At 46.7% G+C, this 15,223-nt stretch overlaps 2 protein-coding genes across 5 annotated transcripts; one reads left to right on the forward strand and one right to left on the reverse strand.

The window, feature by feature from the left end:
• Positions 1-1,278: 1,278 nt before the first annotated feature.
• CENPO (centromere protein O) lies at positions 1,279-10,490 on the reverse strand. Of its 4 annotated transcripts, none has more exons than XR_014562777.1 (6): positions 10,363-10,490; positions 7,849-8,009; positions 7,379-7,505; positions 4,261-6,447; positions 3,098-4,140; positions 1,279-2,732 (listed from the first exon to the last, which is right to left on the reverse strand). XR_014562777.1 is itself a non-coding variant. In XM_083733784.1 (6 exons), the coding sequence occupies exons 1-6, from the start codon at positions 10,373-10,375 to the stop codon at positions 1,995-1,997; spliced, it is 915 nt and encodes a 304-aa protein (XP_083589910.1). In that variant the 5' UTR covers positions 10,376-10,488; the 3' UTR covers positions 1,279-1,994. The 4 variants fall into 4 exon arrangements, 2 of the variants coding, with proteins under 2 accessions (XP_083589910.1, XP_083589909.1); XR_014562778.1 differs by having other exon boundaries at positions 3,098-4,102; positions 6,188-6,447; positions 10,363-10,488; XM_083733784.1 differs by having other exon boundaries at positions 1,279-2,176; positions 3,931-4,102; positions 6,188-6,447; positions 10,363-10,488.
• A 124-nt stretch (positions 10,491-10,614) lies between these two features.
• On the forward strand, positions 10,615-14,065 carry PTRHD1 (peptidyl-tRNA hydrolase domain containing 1; the record flags this gene model as incomplete). Its single annotated transcript, XM_083733879.1, has 2 exons — positions 10,615-10,965; positions 13,677-14,065. 2 exons carry the CDS (start codon positions 10,615-10,617, stop codon positions 13,845-13,847), a joined length of 522 nt encoding a protein of 173 aa, XP_083590005.1. The 3' UTR covers positions 13,848-14,065.
• Between the last annotated feature and the right edge of the window lie 1,158 nt (positions 14,066-15,223).

A 15,223-nucleotide genomic window follows, 5' to 3' on the forward strand; every position in this document is an offset into this window, starting at 1 on the left:
CCTCTGCCTTCTGCTGAAGACATACAAGGGTGCTTATCCTATTCCAAAATAGCCCTCCTAGATCAAGCCAGTGGCCTATCTTGTTCGGTATCCTGTTCTGTCTCAAAAGCAGGACATGAGCACAACAGCCTCGCTCTTCTCATTTGTGATTCCCAGCAACTGGCATTCAGAGGCAGACTGCATTATGCCCCAGTGAGTGCGCTTGCTTGAAGCATCTGCCCAGCTTCTGTTAGTTATGAAATCACCCTTAGTAAATCAGGCTTACTATTACATGGCTGGAGTCCTGTTAAGGGTGCTCTTGTGGAAAAATCCATGTCCCAAAGTTTTTTAAGTCTGGTGTCCTCCACACCACGTCCAAGATGTTCCTTGGGAGCAGGACGGACTCTGTACAGAAGGAACATACCAGCACCCAGCTGGAAGGTACTGGCACAGGTCCAGCCAGCCAAGTCTCCACAGCACATGCCATGCTCTGATGTCTCACCTCTGAACAAATCAGAGAGGCATTAATGTGATAGATACAGGTAGGTAGCCGTGTTGGTCTGCCGTAGTCAAAAAAAGAAATAAAAAAAATCCTTCCAGTAGCACCTTAGAGACCAACTAAGTTTGTCATTGGTATGAGCTTTCACTGTATCTGAAGAAGTGTGCATGCACACAAAAGCTCATACCAATGACAAACTTAGTTGGTCTCTAAGGTGCTACTGGAAGGAATTTTTTTTTATTAATAAGGTGATGCATGGAATCAGAGGGCTAGGAATCCTGAGCTCACCTGGCCCTTTGCTGCCCCAACATTTTGCTCAGTGTCACCTTCCCTACCCTTCCTCCCACCTCTGTTATGTCCACCAGTGCTAACTTTTGCTAAAAAACACCCCCATGGCCTGATTGGAATTCAAGCCGCTACCAGCCAACTGCTACTTATTAAAGAGCCTGCTGAAGCAACCACTAGCACTAACAAGTTAATTTTATTTAACCAACTTATTTCTAGCAAATATATTAGTGCCGGTATTATGAAACAGAATACCAAGCTAGTTAACTCTGGGATGTGACACGACTTTAAGAGTGGAATAATAACAAAAAGCCAACTAGCATGCAGAAATGGGAAGATTGAGACATACTCTTAGGGAAGCTGCTCAAGTGAGTGATGTTTGTCCAGCTTCAAGATGAGATTGCATGAAATTGTCTATTTGAGTTCGGTTACAGGCCCAAAAAGCCTTGGTTTCCCTGATGGCAAAACTAACAGAGACTGGATGCTTAACAGGAGGAAAAAAAGGCAGCAAAATATTAGAGCTTAACTATTGGCCTTTTATAAAGAGCAATATAAGATTGATATCAATAAGCACATATGCTACAGATTCTTGTATATCCTCACCAGTGAAGTACACATTACTGTCAATGTGAGCAATTAATTTGCTTTTGAACGTATTATAAAAGTAGAAACATTTAATTTTTTTTAAAAAAGGAAACTCAGTATTACATTTTAAGGTTCTCCACGTAGTTCCAGCTGCTTTTGCATGGTTGGCAGCTGTTTTGGAGATGGTTGGTGGCCAAAAAGCTTCCTCGCGCCTTGCATTAAAAATTGCAGCATCGAAACACTCTAGCCGGCCTCAAAGGAAATACAAGAAAAGAGCTGTTTCCCGTGTAAATCCTGCCATGTGAACCCGCTTTGGCCCCTTTCATGGGAAGAATATGGGATGGAAATGACTCCCACATGTCACAGAAAGCACAAAGGTCGAAAGTGAAAAAAACCTGCCACGCCCATAACTGGATTAGCAGCATCTAGCAGAATCCTTTGCCAGTAGCTGCTTCCATCACGCTTCAATAACGCACACTACTTTAGAGGTGCACACTTTTCCCACTGGGCTGGCAGAGAACTCCAAACAGCCAGCTTCTTAGAAGGCATCTTTTCAGAAACACAGGGAACAGAGGTTTTCTGTGTAGGGCTGATCTGCAGTACTTTGAAGTGCCATTGTTGATAGGTAATTCACACTGCAGCAATCTCAGAGAGCCGTGTTCTCATCGGAAGTCACGCCCGTGGAAGGGGCAGGCAAACCCAGTAAAGAAGATGGGCTCTGATTTTCTTCTGAGGTTGTGATGCAATGAAAAGCTTCATGAAGAGATTTCTCTTGGAACAGGGGCATATGAACTGCCGCCATGTCTAGCATAGAGGCTGGAGAATTTTCTGTTGAAGAAGAAAAAGCGGGTGGGAGGAAGAGTAGAGGGTTACAGTACAAAACAGCTAGCCTCCCTCCCCAACACAACTTATTTCCTCCAGACTCTGGGGAAGTCCCAAATATCTACACATGGTGGAGAGAGAATATATCCCAAAAGGAGTTTCTCAACATGTCGTTTTCACAAGCTAATCTGGCCTCTATAAGGATGGTTTCATTGGTTACATCATTAGCAGGAAAAGGCACCCTGCAACTACCTTTCTTTCTCTTTTTTGGGTTGCATGCATATTCCCTGGAGACCAAGGGCCATCCACTCATCCTCACAGCTTGTTCACACACTCATAAAAAGGGGGAATGTTTATCTTTTGCATTTAATGAAGTAAATGGGAGTATAGGGAAAGACAGCCAGGGGAACCTCACAAAGTGATAGTATTGTTTATTTTAAAAGCCCTAGTCTTCTACACTTACAGCAACATATCTTGAGTGTAAGAACTCTTCGGAAGAAGCAACTAAAACACAAACCCAGAAAATGTAATTCATGCAAATGTGTTATGCTATTTAGGCACACTCTATATACTATTTCTAGGGACGCGGGTGGCGCTGTGGGTTAAACCACAGAGCCTAGGACTTGCCGATCAGAAGGTCAGCGGTTTGAATCCCCGCGACGGGGTGAGCTCCCATTGCTCGGTCCCTGCTCCTGCCCACCTAGCAGTTCGAAAGCACGTCAAAGTGCAAGTAGATAAATAGGTACCGCTCCGGCAGGAAGGTAAACGGCGTTTCCGTGCGCTGTCCTGGTTCGCCAGAAGTGGCTTAGTCATTCTGGCCACATGACCCGGAAGCTGTACGCCGGCTCCCTCGGCCAATAAAGCGAGACGAGCGCCGCAACCCCAGAGTCGGTCACGACTGGACCTAATGGTCAGGGGTCCCTTTACCTTTATATACTATTTCTATGAGTTCTGCAGAGGACTGCACAAAACGGGTGAGGAACCTGTGGGCCTCCACATGATACTGGACTACATATCCTAGAACTCTGACCACTGGCCAGGCTATTAGGAGTTTGTAGTATTTGAAGATTCACCTCTTTGGTTCTTTTTTGCACAATCAAATCCTAGCTTAATACATCAAGATATCCACGAGCTTTTTACAGGTGTAGGCAGACTCTTTGCCTCGCCTTTCATGTGAGCGTTGAAGCTCAGCCTTCACTTCCGATTCTGTGCAGAGGAACCCTGTGCCTTATGTTGGAGGTTGGGCTTCCATGACCCCTCGTATCTGCATCTCCCTATTCTGTCTCATTGCCCATAGAAACCGCCTGCTCCTCTGTAACATTTGCTCTGGGAACTGCCAAGTCCTCTTCTGAAGAAGATTCCTCCAGCAGGGGCATGAACAATATCTTAAGAGGTGTGCACTTTTGAACCGTTCAGTCCACCATCTTGAATCAAAATGGTGTCTGCCAATATCCAAATATAGACTAAAATCCTCTCTTTCATCTCAGGGACCATGCCAATTTGGGCAACGATTACCTTCAGAGGTGCCCAAATAAGTGGCACTTGGAATGGTTCAGTCTGCCATCTTGAATCAATATAGCGCCAGACGATATTCAAAAGTAGACAAAAACTGGCACCTACACCTCAGGAACCAAATTGGGCGATGGTATTTTAAGCTGCTTTCGGACGCATAGAGAACAGACGGACAGGCAGAGGGAGACGGACAAACAACTTTCTAAAGTATATAGCAGATTACCAACCCCAAGCTGCAGTTCTCTCACCTTTACATGCAACAGTGACCTCGGTTGGGAAGGCACTCATAGGATCTCCGTAAGTTAGTTTTGCTGTGAATGGGAAAGTCTGATCTTCTTCTGCCACATCGTAGTTAAACTTAAGTAGGTTGTATAAGGAATTCCCCTGCAAATGTCCTTCAAGGAAAGCAGCAAAACGCTCCTGCAAGTAAGGAGAGGCAACTGTAGAACCACTAAGATCTGTAGGAAAAGCTCAGCTCTGCATGCAGCAGCCTGGTTGTCGTCAAAGGTCAACCACTGTAAAAAACACCACATACCGCTTTCCCAAATGTGTGGATGGATAAGTTTGTTCTAAAGCACCACCCTGCCTTATTCAGAGGTTATCGAAGTTTGTGCCGGATTTGGAAATGCAATTCAAATTACAGTTCTTATTCCAGGAGGTTGTTGTTGTTTGGGGGTGGGGGAGAAAGTAAAGAGAGAATGAGGTTTCAATCTCGCTCCCTGGCTTAATCCTGACCAGAGGTGTTGGACAAAACAATCTTGTGTTGGATACAACTGTTCTCCTTCTGGGGGAAGATGCACTGAGTCCCACACTCAAAATCCAGCTTTTTTCCTGGGCTGCCACTGAGCAAGTTGGGACGGTGTGTTCCTAGGCTCCCCTTTTGCATGCATCTTGCTTGATCCAACTGGATGGTTTTACTCAACTGGCCTTCAATCACAGAGGAAACCTTTTGCTCCCATTTCTGTGGGCATGAGGGATAATCCACAGAGCGGCTAACAACAGGCATGGGTTGCAGGCAAATGAAAGCAGCTGAATCAGTGACTGTTTGGTGGATTCCAACCCCATGGGTGGTATCCAACCAACTCATTCTGCCAGTGCAAGAATGCAACTTCCCACCCACCATGCATTCCCTGCACACTCCCCAAATCCACTGCAGATTTTTGAGATAATCCACAGAACAGATTTAGGGGGCATGGGAGGAGGAGGGTGGAGTTCCACTGCGCAAGCGGAAATCCTTGAAATGATGGAGCATGTTGGCTGGATACTGCCCCATGTCCTTTATGAGAGAAAACAAAGCTGCAGAGAGAAGAACCTAGGCTTCCCCCTGCAGCCAGCAGAGTATCACTTTGAGGATCATGGCCCTTAGCAGGATCTCTATTATTATTGGATTAAGTATTGTGTAGAGCTCTGTGAGGCCAAAGCTTACTTGTCCAAGGCCACCCAGTGGCCAGCCTGCATAGTGCATATTAGGAGTGTCTAAAGCAGGCTTGTGCAGAGCTTATCCGAGGCCTTGTTAGAATACAGTTTGAAGCTCAAAAAAAGCAATCGGCTCTTGGCGGGGTCCCCGGCCGCCTTAGACCTCTGAGGCCCAGGGTAAGAGGCTTGCCTCCCTCCTCTGCATGGGCCTGGTCTGAAGACATTGTCCACGCTGAAGCTCACATGAAGGGGGTCAGTGGGCCAAGGCAAAATCAGTAATATTTACCCATTCAAAACAGAATTTTAAAAAAGTTCAGTTATATTAAGTGTCCGTTAAACATAATCAGTTTGAAAACATCTTTTGTAATTTAAGCACACATATCCTTGTCTGTAATCATGCTTTTAAAACTGAATGCATGACAACATAGCATGACTTGAAATCTGCTTTCTAAAAAACAGAAGTGCAATTTTGAGGTCAGTTATTATACGGATTGCTTATTTAACATGAATTGTAGTCATTATTGTGCAAAATATGAACCTGTAAACCAAACACAAGGGCCATTTACTTTCCATGTAATGGAGAAAAGCCTTTTCTGACTAGCAAGTAGCAGGCAGTGCTTCTGCAAAGTTCTAGGTACTTGGTATCCATGTATGATCTTGCTCAGGGTTTTTACAGACAGCCAAACAGAAATAATTAAATTTTGGTTATTGTATTTTTAATGTGTTCTGGGGTTTTTTCATTTTTCATTTTCTCATCTTAAACAAATGGAAATCACAATTCCTGCCCTAAATTCTGCTGTGCTAAAGTCCTGTGGGTTGCACCATGATTTACATGGTTTGAAACACAAATTGTACCAGCAACTGGCCAGGAGCACCTGGCCTTGACTCCTCATGGTGGAAACAGCCAGAAGCCTCAAGGCAAAGCAGAGTTTTGAGACGACAGCAGCTCCACCCACCCTGACCTTCAGTAATGCTCTCCCTTTTGACCGATCGTTCAATTACAGTGAACAGGCAGCGCAGCTGAATAAAAACCTTGCTTCCCATTTCACACACATTGACTCTGGAGTGCACAAATAGGGTCTCTCCTACCTGTAACTGATCTGCCTGGAATTTTCTCCCAGCGTAAGCGTTCAGGTGGTTTGAGAGCACAGACAAGAAGCGCTTGATGTCTGTCTGCAAATGCTTGCGAGTGATGTGCTCCAAGGGGATGAAGGGTGGCACTGAGTGGCGCAGGATCCGGACTGGCTGGTGTATGTGGAGGTCCAGGTAATAAGAGTCCAGGTAGGTGCCTTCAAAGGCAGTGCTGATGCACAGACAGACTCCTTGCTTGGTCAGCTTCCCACTGAGGCCTAGAAAAAAACTCTGTATTGCGACAAATCAGATTTACAAAAGCAGGCGTATTTAGACTGCTCCTTTACAGTGTAGAGGAGCATCAGATGATGAACAGTTTCCAGCTTCCTCTAATATTGTGCCAATTTATTTCTTATTTTTGATCCTGGCATGTCCGCGTTTCATGAAACATCCAGGGTGCCCAGCTACTGTCTGCGTCTGCTTGGTTCCAAGCTTTCTCTTCCCTTTTTGGCCTTCTAGACTCAAAGGCCTTGTCACTGGAAAAGAAAGGAGCTTGCACCCTCAGGTGCTCAGGAGGACCCCCAATGTTTGGGATACATAAGAAGCAGTCCTAAGAGGAGAATGACGCACACAAACAGCTGCTATAAAGAAAGGGTATTAAGCAAATTGTGAAATACCGATAGATCCTAAAAATATGCTTTTAAATTATTTGGAAGAATTATTGAAATGTGTGTTATTTTGACCACAGTAAAATGTCAAGAACTACTTATAGAAATAAACATATTTATCCTGTGTCCGGATGGTTTTTGGAATTTGGGATGTTGCTATTATGTATGTTAATTTATTATAGCCATACAAGAGAGATATAATGTATGAAAATAAGCTCACAGACAAACAAGTCATTTCTATAATGAAAAATCTGAAGAGAGTTTAAGATGCTTTTCATTAGAACTAAAAGCTTTCCTTCTCCCCCTTTATTTGTTATTTATGGTGTGATGAATGCCTATTTCATCAACACTTTTTGTATACTTTTTACATTTACAATAAAAACTAAGAAAAAAGGTCGACACAAGTAGGGATGCACCACCCCACAACCTCTGTGTTCTGCAGCAGAGGTGCCAAATGCTGAATTATTAGAGAAAAAAATGACTTGGAGGAGACTCCACCCAGCAAAGCCTTAGCCAAGCAGCATACAACTGAGGAGATCACCTGTCAGACGAAAGACGTGTAGTAACTCCTTGGCGCTCTCAGTCTTCCACTCCAGAAGGACTTGTTGAATCTCTGTAGCCTTAGAAGTCAGAGGACCACTTTGGGTTTTGTCTTTGACTCCAGCAATCTACAAAAGACCACAAGCTCAGGTGTTATTAGGTGGCATGTCTGGCACTACAAGCAGAAACCAGTTCAAGTGCTGTTGAAGATGTATGAATCTGGACATTTCTAACTACAAAAAGGCACCACAGCAGAGGCTTCTGTCTAGGATTTCTAGAAAGATTTCTTATGCATACCCAATTTCCTTAAGGGTTAAGTCAAGAATGTTAAGTTGCTTAAATAAATATAAGCAACTGTTCTGACTTGATCGTACAGTATTTAATTTTCGCACATTTCCCCACTTGTGCATGCAACCGTGTGCTGCCATAGGCTTAAACTTCACCATGGTTCACGGTGCACCTTGCACCTACTTGAGAACGACACACTTCCAATTTGGCCCTCAGCAAATCTCTCTGACGCCTCAGTTCCTTGATCTTTGCTTTCATTCTGTCCACATTCTCCTCATGTTCTCTCTTTTCCCTTTGTTTCTTGCGGGCAGAAGCTTCCAGCGTTTCCAGGTGGGAAAAGATACCTGCAAAGAACCACAATGCAAGTCAATGGCAGCAGCATCCATTTGTTTCTACTGCAGAGATAATAACCAAAGTATATTTGCATATTTGGTGCACTGGACAAATGCAAAACATGCCATTAAATTCACCTCGTGAGAATTAACTTCTCTAATTTTAAGTTAAGACTGGAAGAAGAGCCTGCTGGATCAGGCCAAATGAGGCCCATATAGTTCAGCACCTTGTTATGGTAGCTAAACAGATGCCCATTATGGGAATCCCAGAAGCAGGATCCAAGCATGAGAGCCCTTTCTCCCCTCCTGTTGCTTCCAGAAACTGGTACAGTGGTACCTCGGGTTAAGTACTTAATTCTTTCCGGAGGTCCGTTCTTAACCTGAAACTGTTCTTAACCTGAAGCACCACTTTAGCTAATGGGGCCTCCTGCTGCCGCCACGCTGCCGGAGCATGATTTCTGTTCTCATCCTGAAGCAAAGTTCTTAACATGAAGCACTATTTCTGGGTTAGCGGAGTCTGTAACCTGAAGCGTATGTAACCTGAGGTACCACTGTATTTAGAAGCATCCGTGGGATAAATCAGGCTCATACAAACAACATGCCAAGGTGTGTTGTGCTCTGCCCTCCACAGTTGAGGCAGTAATGCTCCTGAGCACCAGTTGCTGGCCTGATCCGGCTCTTACGATTCTTCTCTGGTCTTCCTCTGTCATATCAGTGACTAGAGGACACACCTCTTGTGCCCCACCCGCCTGTGGCTTGTTTATTTAATTTGTCCTCTATTTGATTGCAAAACAAACCAAGAAACCACAAAAAGAAATAAAAATAATAAAATTGTCAACAATAATAATTTTATAATTTATACCCTACCCATTAAGAAAAATTGGCATCCATGATGTAAGACTTTTAAACTTTTTAATAGTTATAGCTACCTATCTATAGAGATACATATATATATATATATTGGTTCAATTAACATTTAATAGCTTTTAAAAATCTATCTATAGATTATACTTTTATACCTAAAGGAGCGTCTCCACCCCCATCGTTCTGCCCGGACACTGAGGTCCAGCGCCGAGGGCCTTCTGGCAGTTTCCTCCCTGTGAGAAGCCAAGTTACAGGGAACCGCCAGAGGGCCTTCTTGGTGGTGGCACCCGCCCTGTAGAACACCCTCCCATCAGATGACAAGGTAATAAACAACTATCTGATGAAGGAAGCCCTGGTTGGCGAAGTTTTTAATGACTGATGTTTTAATGTATTTTTAACCTTTTGCTGGAAGCTGCCCAGAGTAGCTGGGGAAACCCAGCCAGATGGGTAGGGTATAATTAATTAATTAATTAAATGTTGTTGTTAAAAGATGGGCTGTGTAAAAATAATAAATTATTATTACTACTACTATTATAATTATTATATACAGTGGTGCCTCGCAAGACGAAATTAATTCGTTCCGCAAGTCTTTTCGTCTTGCGAGTTTTTCGTCTTGCGAAGCACGGTTTCCCATAGGAATGCATTAAAAATCAATTAATGCGTTCCTATGGAAACCTCCTTCAGACCAGGTCCGGGGACAGTCTGTCCCCCGACCTCTTCTGAAGGCCGGCGGGGGGCGAAAGTCTTTGCTTCCCCCCCCCCCCCGCCTGCCTTCCCGGGACAGCGGAGACTTCTCCGCTGTCCCGGGGCGATTTAAAAGCCCCCGGGAAGGCAGGCAGGGGGGGACAAAGACTTTTGCCCCCCGCCAGCCTTCAGAAGAGGTCCTTCAAAAAGCCATCCAGGATAGCGGGAAGCGCTTCCCTGCTATCCCGGACTGCTTTTAAAATGCTGGCGGTGGGGAGCAAAGCCTTTCGGCCCCCGCCGGCCTTCCTGGACCTCTTCTGAAGGCTGGAGGGGGGGGAAAGGCTTTGCTCCCCACCGCTAGCATTTAAAAGAGGTCCCCGGAGATTTCCCTATGGGCTTTCTTCTTGCGAAGCAAGCCCATAGGGAAATTCGTTTTGCGAAGCGCCTCCAAAACGGAAAACCGTTTCGTCTAGCAGGTTTTTCGTCTTGCGGGGCACCACTGTACAGTATATATATTGGATTCTATTAATGTTTAGTAGTTTTTTAATCTATATACACATATAGATTTAATGCAATTAACGTATAATAGCTTTTTTATCTACCTACAGATACACATAGTGAATTCTATTAGCGTTCAATAGCTTTTTAATCTCTTTACCTGCCTACCTATATACCGCTATATTTTGAATTCTTTGAGCGTTCAGTGACTCCCCTTTGCCGTCAGCCTTTCCTCCTTGACTCCCAGACAGATACACAGATCACGGCGTCTTTTCCCCTTTCCATGCCCGGAACCGGTCGCGGCCCCGTCCTCACTCACCGCCACCGTCCATCCTCCGCCTCGCCGAGCCCCGGCTGGCCGACCTGACAGGGAAACTCGAGGGCCTCCCTCGCCGGAAGAACAGGCCGCCGTCTCCTCGGCAACCGCCGCGTTCGAAAACCCCGCGCGACGCCCAGCGGCGGAAGTGCGTCACGCGCTCGCGTGCGTGGGGCGTCCTCGACGCTGTCCCGCTTCCGAATGATAACTCAGAGCGGCCTCCTTCCGTTCGAGCCGGACTTTCCGTACAACAAGATGGCCGCCCTCTTGTGGAGATTTCCCACCCCCCTTCCTGGCGTCCTGTTTTTCCCTCTCTCTCTCTCCTTTCCCCTCCCAGAATCCCGTTCGCCGCCGTCCTATTGGCGGATCCCGGACTTCCGGGAGCCGCGCCCCCCGCCTACCTGGGGCAAGATGGCGGCGCGGGCGCTGGTTCAGTACGTGGTGCTGAGGGGGGACCTTCGGCGGGAGCCCCTCTCGTGGCCCCTGGGCGCCTCGGTGGCGCAGGCCTGCCACGCGGCCCTGGCCGTGGTGCACGCGCACTACCAGCACCCGGACACGGCGGCCTACCTGGCCCAGGGCGGCAGCATGAGGACCGTCGTGCTCGAGGTGAGGGGGGGGATGGGCTTTGTTTATGTATTTGGTCGTTTAGTCGTGTCCGCCTCTTCATGACCCCCTGGACCAGAGCACGCCAGGCCCTCCTGTCTTCCACTGCCTCCCGCAGTTTCGTCAAACTCATGCTGGTAGCTTCGAGAACACTGTCCCACCATCTCGTCCTCTGCCGTCCCCTTCTCCTTGTGCCCTCCATCTTTCCCAACATCAGGGTCTTTTCCAGGGAGTCTTCTCTTCCCATGAGATGGCCAAAGTCTTGGAGCCTCAGCTTCAGGATCTGTCCTTCCAGTGAGCACTCAGGGCTGATTTCCTTCAGAATGGAGAGGTTGGATCTTCTTGCAGTCCATGGGACTCTCAAGAGTCTCCTCCAGCACCAGAATTCAAAAGCATCCATTCTTCAGCGATCTTTATGGTCCACCTCTCGCTTCCATACATCACTACTGGGAAAACCATAGCTTTAACTACACGGACTTTTGTCGTCAAGGCGATGTCTCTGCTTTTTAAGATCCTGTCTAGGATGCTGTTTATGTATTTAAGATGCTTTTTATGTATTTACATACCACCTTTTCCTCCCAAGGAGCTCCAGGTGGCGCACGTAGTTCCCCAACCCAGTTCATTCTCACAACAACCCTGCGAGGTAGGCCAGGCTAAGAGGAGGTCACCCGGTGAGCTCCATGACTGGGCGGGAATTCGAACCTTGGCCGCTTGGCTTATTAGAAGGACAACCCCCCCAGGGTAGTACTTCCCAGTGGTCAGAGATGGCTGAGGAGTTACAGCCAGCCACATCTGGAGGGCTGTAGTCCCAGAGGGGGAGAGCAGTTGCCTTTGCATGCAGAAGGCCCCAGGTTCAGGCCCCACTGGCAACTCCAGGTAGGGCTGGGAGAGACTCTGCTGCTGGCTAGGGTAAAGGTAAAGGTCAAGGGTCCAATCGTGACCGACTCTGGGGTTGCGGCGCTCATCTCACTTTATTGGCCGAGGGAGCCGGCGTACAGCTTCCGGGTCACGTAGCCAGCATGACTAAGCCTCTTCTGGCGAACCAGAGCAGCATACAGAAACACCGTTTACCTTCCCGCCGGAGTGGTACCTATTTATCTACTTGCACTTTGACGTGCTTTCGAACTGCTAGGTTGGCAGGAGCAGGGACTGAGCAACGGGAGCTCACCCCGTCGCGGGGATTCGAACCGCCAACCTTCTGATCAGCAAGTCCTAGGCTCTGTGGTTTAACCCACAGCGCCACCTGCGTCTACTGGCTAGTGTCGGCAATACCAAATTGGACATGCCAGTGTCCTGGCTTGATATGACGACCCTTCCTTGGTTCTTCAGTAAATCGGTGGGGATTGTGTCGCTTTGTGCAGGACTGCTAGCCCACCAGTCTTCCAGCTCAGCATTGGCCTGTGAGGGAAACACCCAGAACGGCCAGTTAGTCTTCCTCTCCCCAATAACATGGCGTGGGGGTGGGTAACCTGTCTCTCATCCCTTTAGCCCCCTGTAATCAAGAGTCACTCCTGTGGCAACAGTATTAGAAACAGAGATATGAAAGCTAGGAGTTAAATGGGATCCTAAACCTAGGTTGTGGGTGCAACAACGGAACGTCCAGGTGCACTTTTTTATAACAAGAATACAAAACTGAAAATAAACTGCAGCTAAAATGTTGTGTTCATTTTTCACATGGTCTAGTCCTTCCTCTGCCCACCCCCTATATATTCTTAAAAGGGCCTCTTCTCCAGTCTTCAGAGAGTAGCTGGAAGTGGGGAGGCAGAAAAGGGTCCTTCTTTCCTTTCCCCCTGCAGTTTTAATCTGAAATCTTAGGCCCGGTATTGCACCCAGAGCTTGCGCTAATGAAATTCCCTGTTGCAAAATGCGTTGAGAACCATGGGAGTTTCTAACACCGTGTGGCAAAGTGGAGGATTAGAGGGGAGCTCTAGCAGAGTGCTTTGGGGCAACTCTCTTTTCAACAGCAGCTTGTCTGTTTCAGGGGGCATGCAGGAAGTAACAGTGCCAGAGAAGGCCTGCAGGTGAGTGGCAGAGGCTCTATCTCAGGCTCAATCTCTGGCATCTCCAAGTAGGGATGAGAAAAGACTCCTTGTCTGAAGTCTTTTGAAAGCTGCTGCCAGTCAGTGTGGACAATACTGAGCTAGATAGCCCAACAGTATAAGGCAGCTTCTTGTGTTGGTGAAGGGCTGCAGCTCAGTGACAGCGTATCTGTTTTCCATGCGGAAGGTCCAGCTTCAATCTCCAGGTAGGTCTGGGAGAGACTCCATGTCTGAAATCCTGGCAAGTCACTACCAGTCTGTGGACAATACTGAGCTAGTTGAACCAAGAGCTTCCTGTGTCTCTGCCCTTGTGCTAAAGCTGAAGAGGGAGAACCTGCAGGCCTCCAGATATTGCTGGACTCCAACTTCCATTGTTCCTGCCCATAGGCCGTACCTTCTAAAGCTGATAGGAACTGCAGTCCAGCAGCATCTGGTGGAAAGTCACAGGCTCCTAGTCTCTGCATTGGTAGAGCTCTCAGCTGATGCTGTTTATTTTATATTTTATAGTAAGTCAATTTCTTCTGGGATTCCTAGTTCTTCTGGTATTAAAAAGCAGAGGTGAACTAGACCTTCTGCTGTAACACTGTGGAAGCTACTGCAGTTTGGCATTGTTTTAATGTTGGGTGTTGCAGTAAGAATCTCATTTCCTTCCCCTGCCCACTTTTCTTTCCTTAGGCCCCAGATGAGTGTGCATTGACTGCATTAGCAGAGGTACTGCAGCAAAACAACATCGATCACAAAGTGTGGATTGAACAGCCAGAGAACATTGCCACTTGCATTGCCCTTCGCCCATACCCTAAGGAGCACGTACACCAGTACCTGAAGAAATTCAAACTGCTGAAATGATCTAATGTATTTCTGGCCCTATTCAGGACTGGCCAAGAAAAGTCCAGTTCTCAGGTAGGCACTTGTGGCCGAGAGTTTGTGGACAATTTGCAGTACCATGGTGAAGTGCAATAACTGAATCAGGAACCATCTTTTCATTGCATGTTGCTGGCAATTGTGGTTTCAACTGATGTGCGTCTCTGCAGATGATTAAAGAAGGGTTTGTTGAGACTGATAAAGAGCTGGGGTTCTTTTATTTTAGCATAAAACGCCTCTCTTATTTTAAGAGGAAACTCTTGATGCACACATTGATCAATTTAAAGATGAAAAAACCAGAGGCAGGATTCTGGGTGACATTGATCTGTGCCTGCTAAAATATTCTTGGGGGTTTGAAAGCTGACAGCAGTATTCACATTAGAGAGAAAAAATATAGGGCTGGGGGGGGGGGGGAAATCTGTGGCCTCACAGGTGGTGTTGCTGGCAGCGTAGCCAGTGGTCTGGGCTGGCTAGGAATTCCAACATCTGAAGCAGTGGGGGAGCTTACATGCCAACATCTTGAGGGTCAACTCGCATCATCATCTTTGACCTGCAGCCACGCTGGCTGGGGCAGAGGAAAGTTGGAGGCCTACCACAGTTGCAAGGCCACATGCCCCCCACTCTGTTTTATGTCTTGTTGCCTAGGAATTCCTTTTCCTTTATTAGCATTGTCGCCAAGATTGCACACATGGGAGGGGACAGCCAAGTAGATTGCTGTAAGGCAAAACTGGAGGTTATACTTGTCTCTTGGACTGATGCTATACTTTTATGAAAACAAAGCTTGCTCATTGACACTGATTGTTGTAAAATTCCTTCCAGTAGCACCTTAAAGACCAACTAAGTTAGTTCTTGGTATGAGCTTTCGTGTGCATGCACACTTCTTCAGATACACTGTATCTGAAGAAGTGTGTATCTGAAGAAGTGTGCATGCACACGAAAGCTCATACCAAGAACTAACTTAGTTGGTCTTTAAGGTGCTACTGGAAGGAATTTTTTTTTGTTTTGACTATGGCAGACCAACACGGCTACCTATCTGTAACTGATTGTTGTGCTAAGCTCAGAAGTGGGCTATCGAACAATGAAGGAGGCCATTTTTTTGGGGGGGGGGGGTAAAGGCTTGGAAAATGGGTTGGGGTGGTTGTCTGCTTTTCACAAGTATGTAGGAATCTCAAAGGCCTTACTGGAATCTTAAAACGTTTCTGACAGAATCACTCACCAAAGGTGCCCAAGTAAACTTAGCAGTATTCTTAGGGATTGCAAACTGGTTAAAAGAAGCCTTTGCCAACTTGCTACTCTCCCGACTCTTTTGGATTGTAACACCCATTGACCACAGTACTAGCTAATTTGTGTGAAGCCTGCAA

The sequence above is a fragment of the Podarcis gaigeae genome, assembly GCF_964106915.1.
Source record: "Podarcis gaigeae genome assembly, chromosome: 3".
NCBI lineage: Eukaryota > Metazoa > Chordata > Lepidosauria > Squamata > Lacertidae > Podarcis > Podarcis gaigeae.

Excerpts from the sequence above, each read along its gene's own strand:
- CENPO (XM_083733784.1), bottom strand. Across the intron at positions 4,103-6,187 it reads TCCAGGCAGATCAGTTACAG|GAGCGTTTTGCTGCTTTCCT; the intron begins GTAGGAGAGACC and ends CCTTACTTGCAG. Across the intron at positions 2,177-3,930 it reads GGTCACTGTTGCATGTAAAG|AAAATTCTCCAGCCTCTATG; the intron begins GTGAGAGAACTG and ends CTTCTTCAACAG.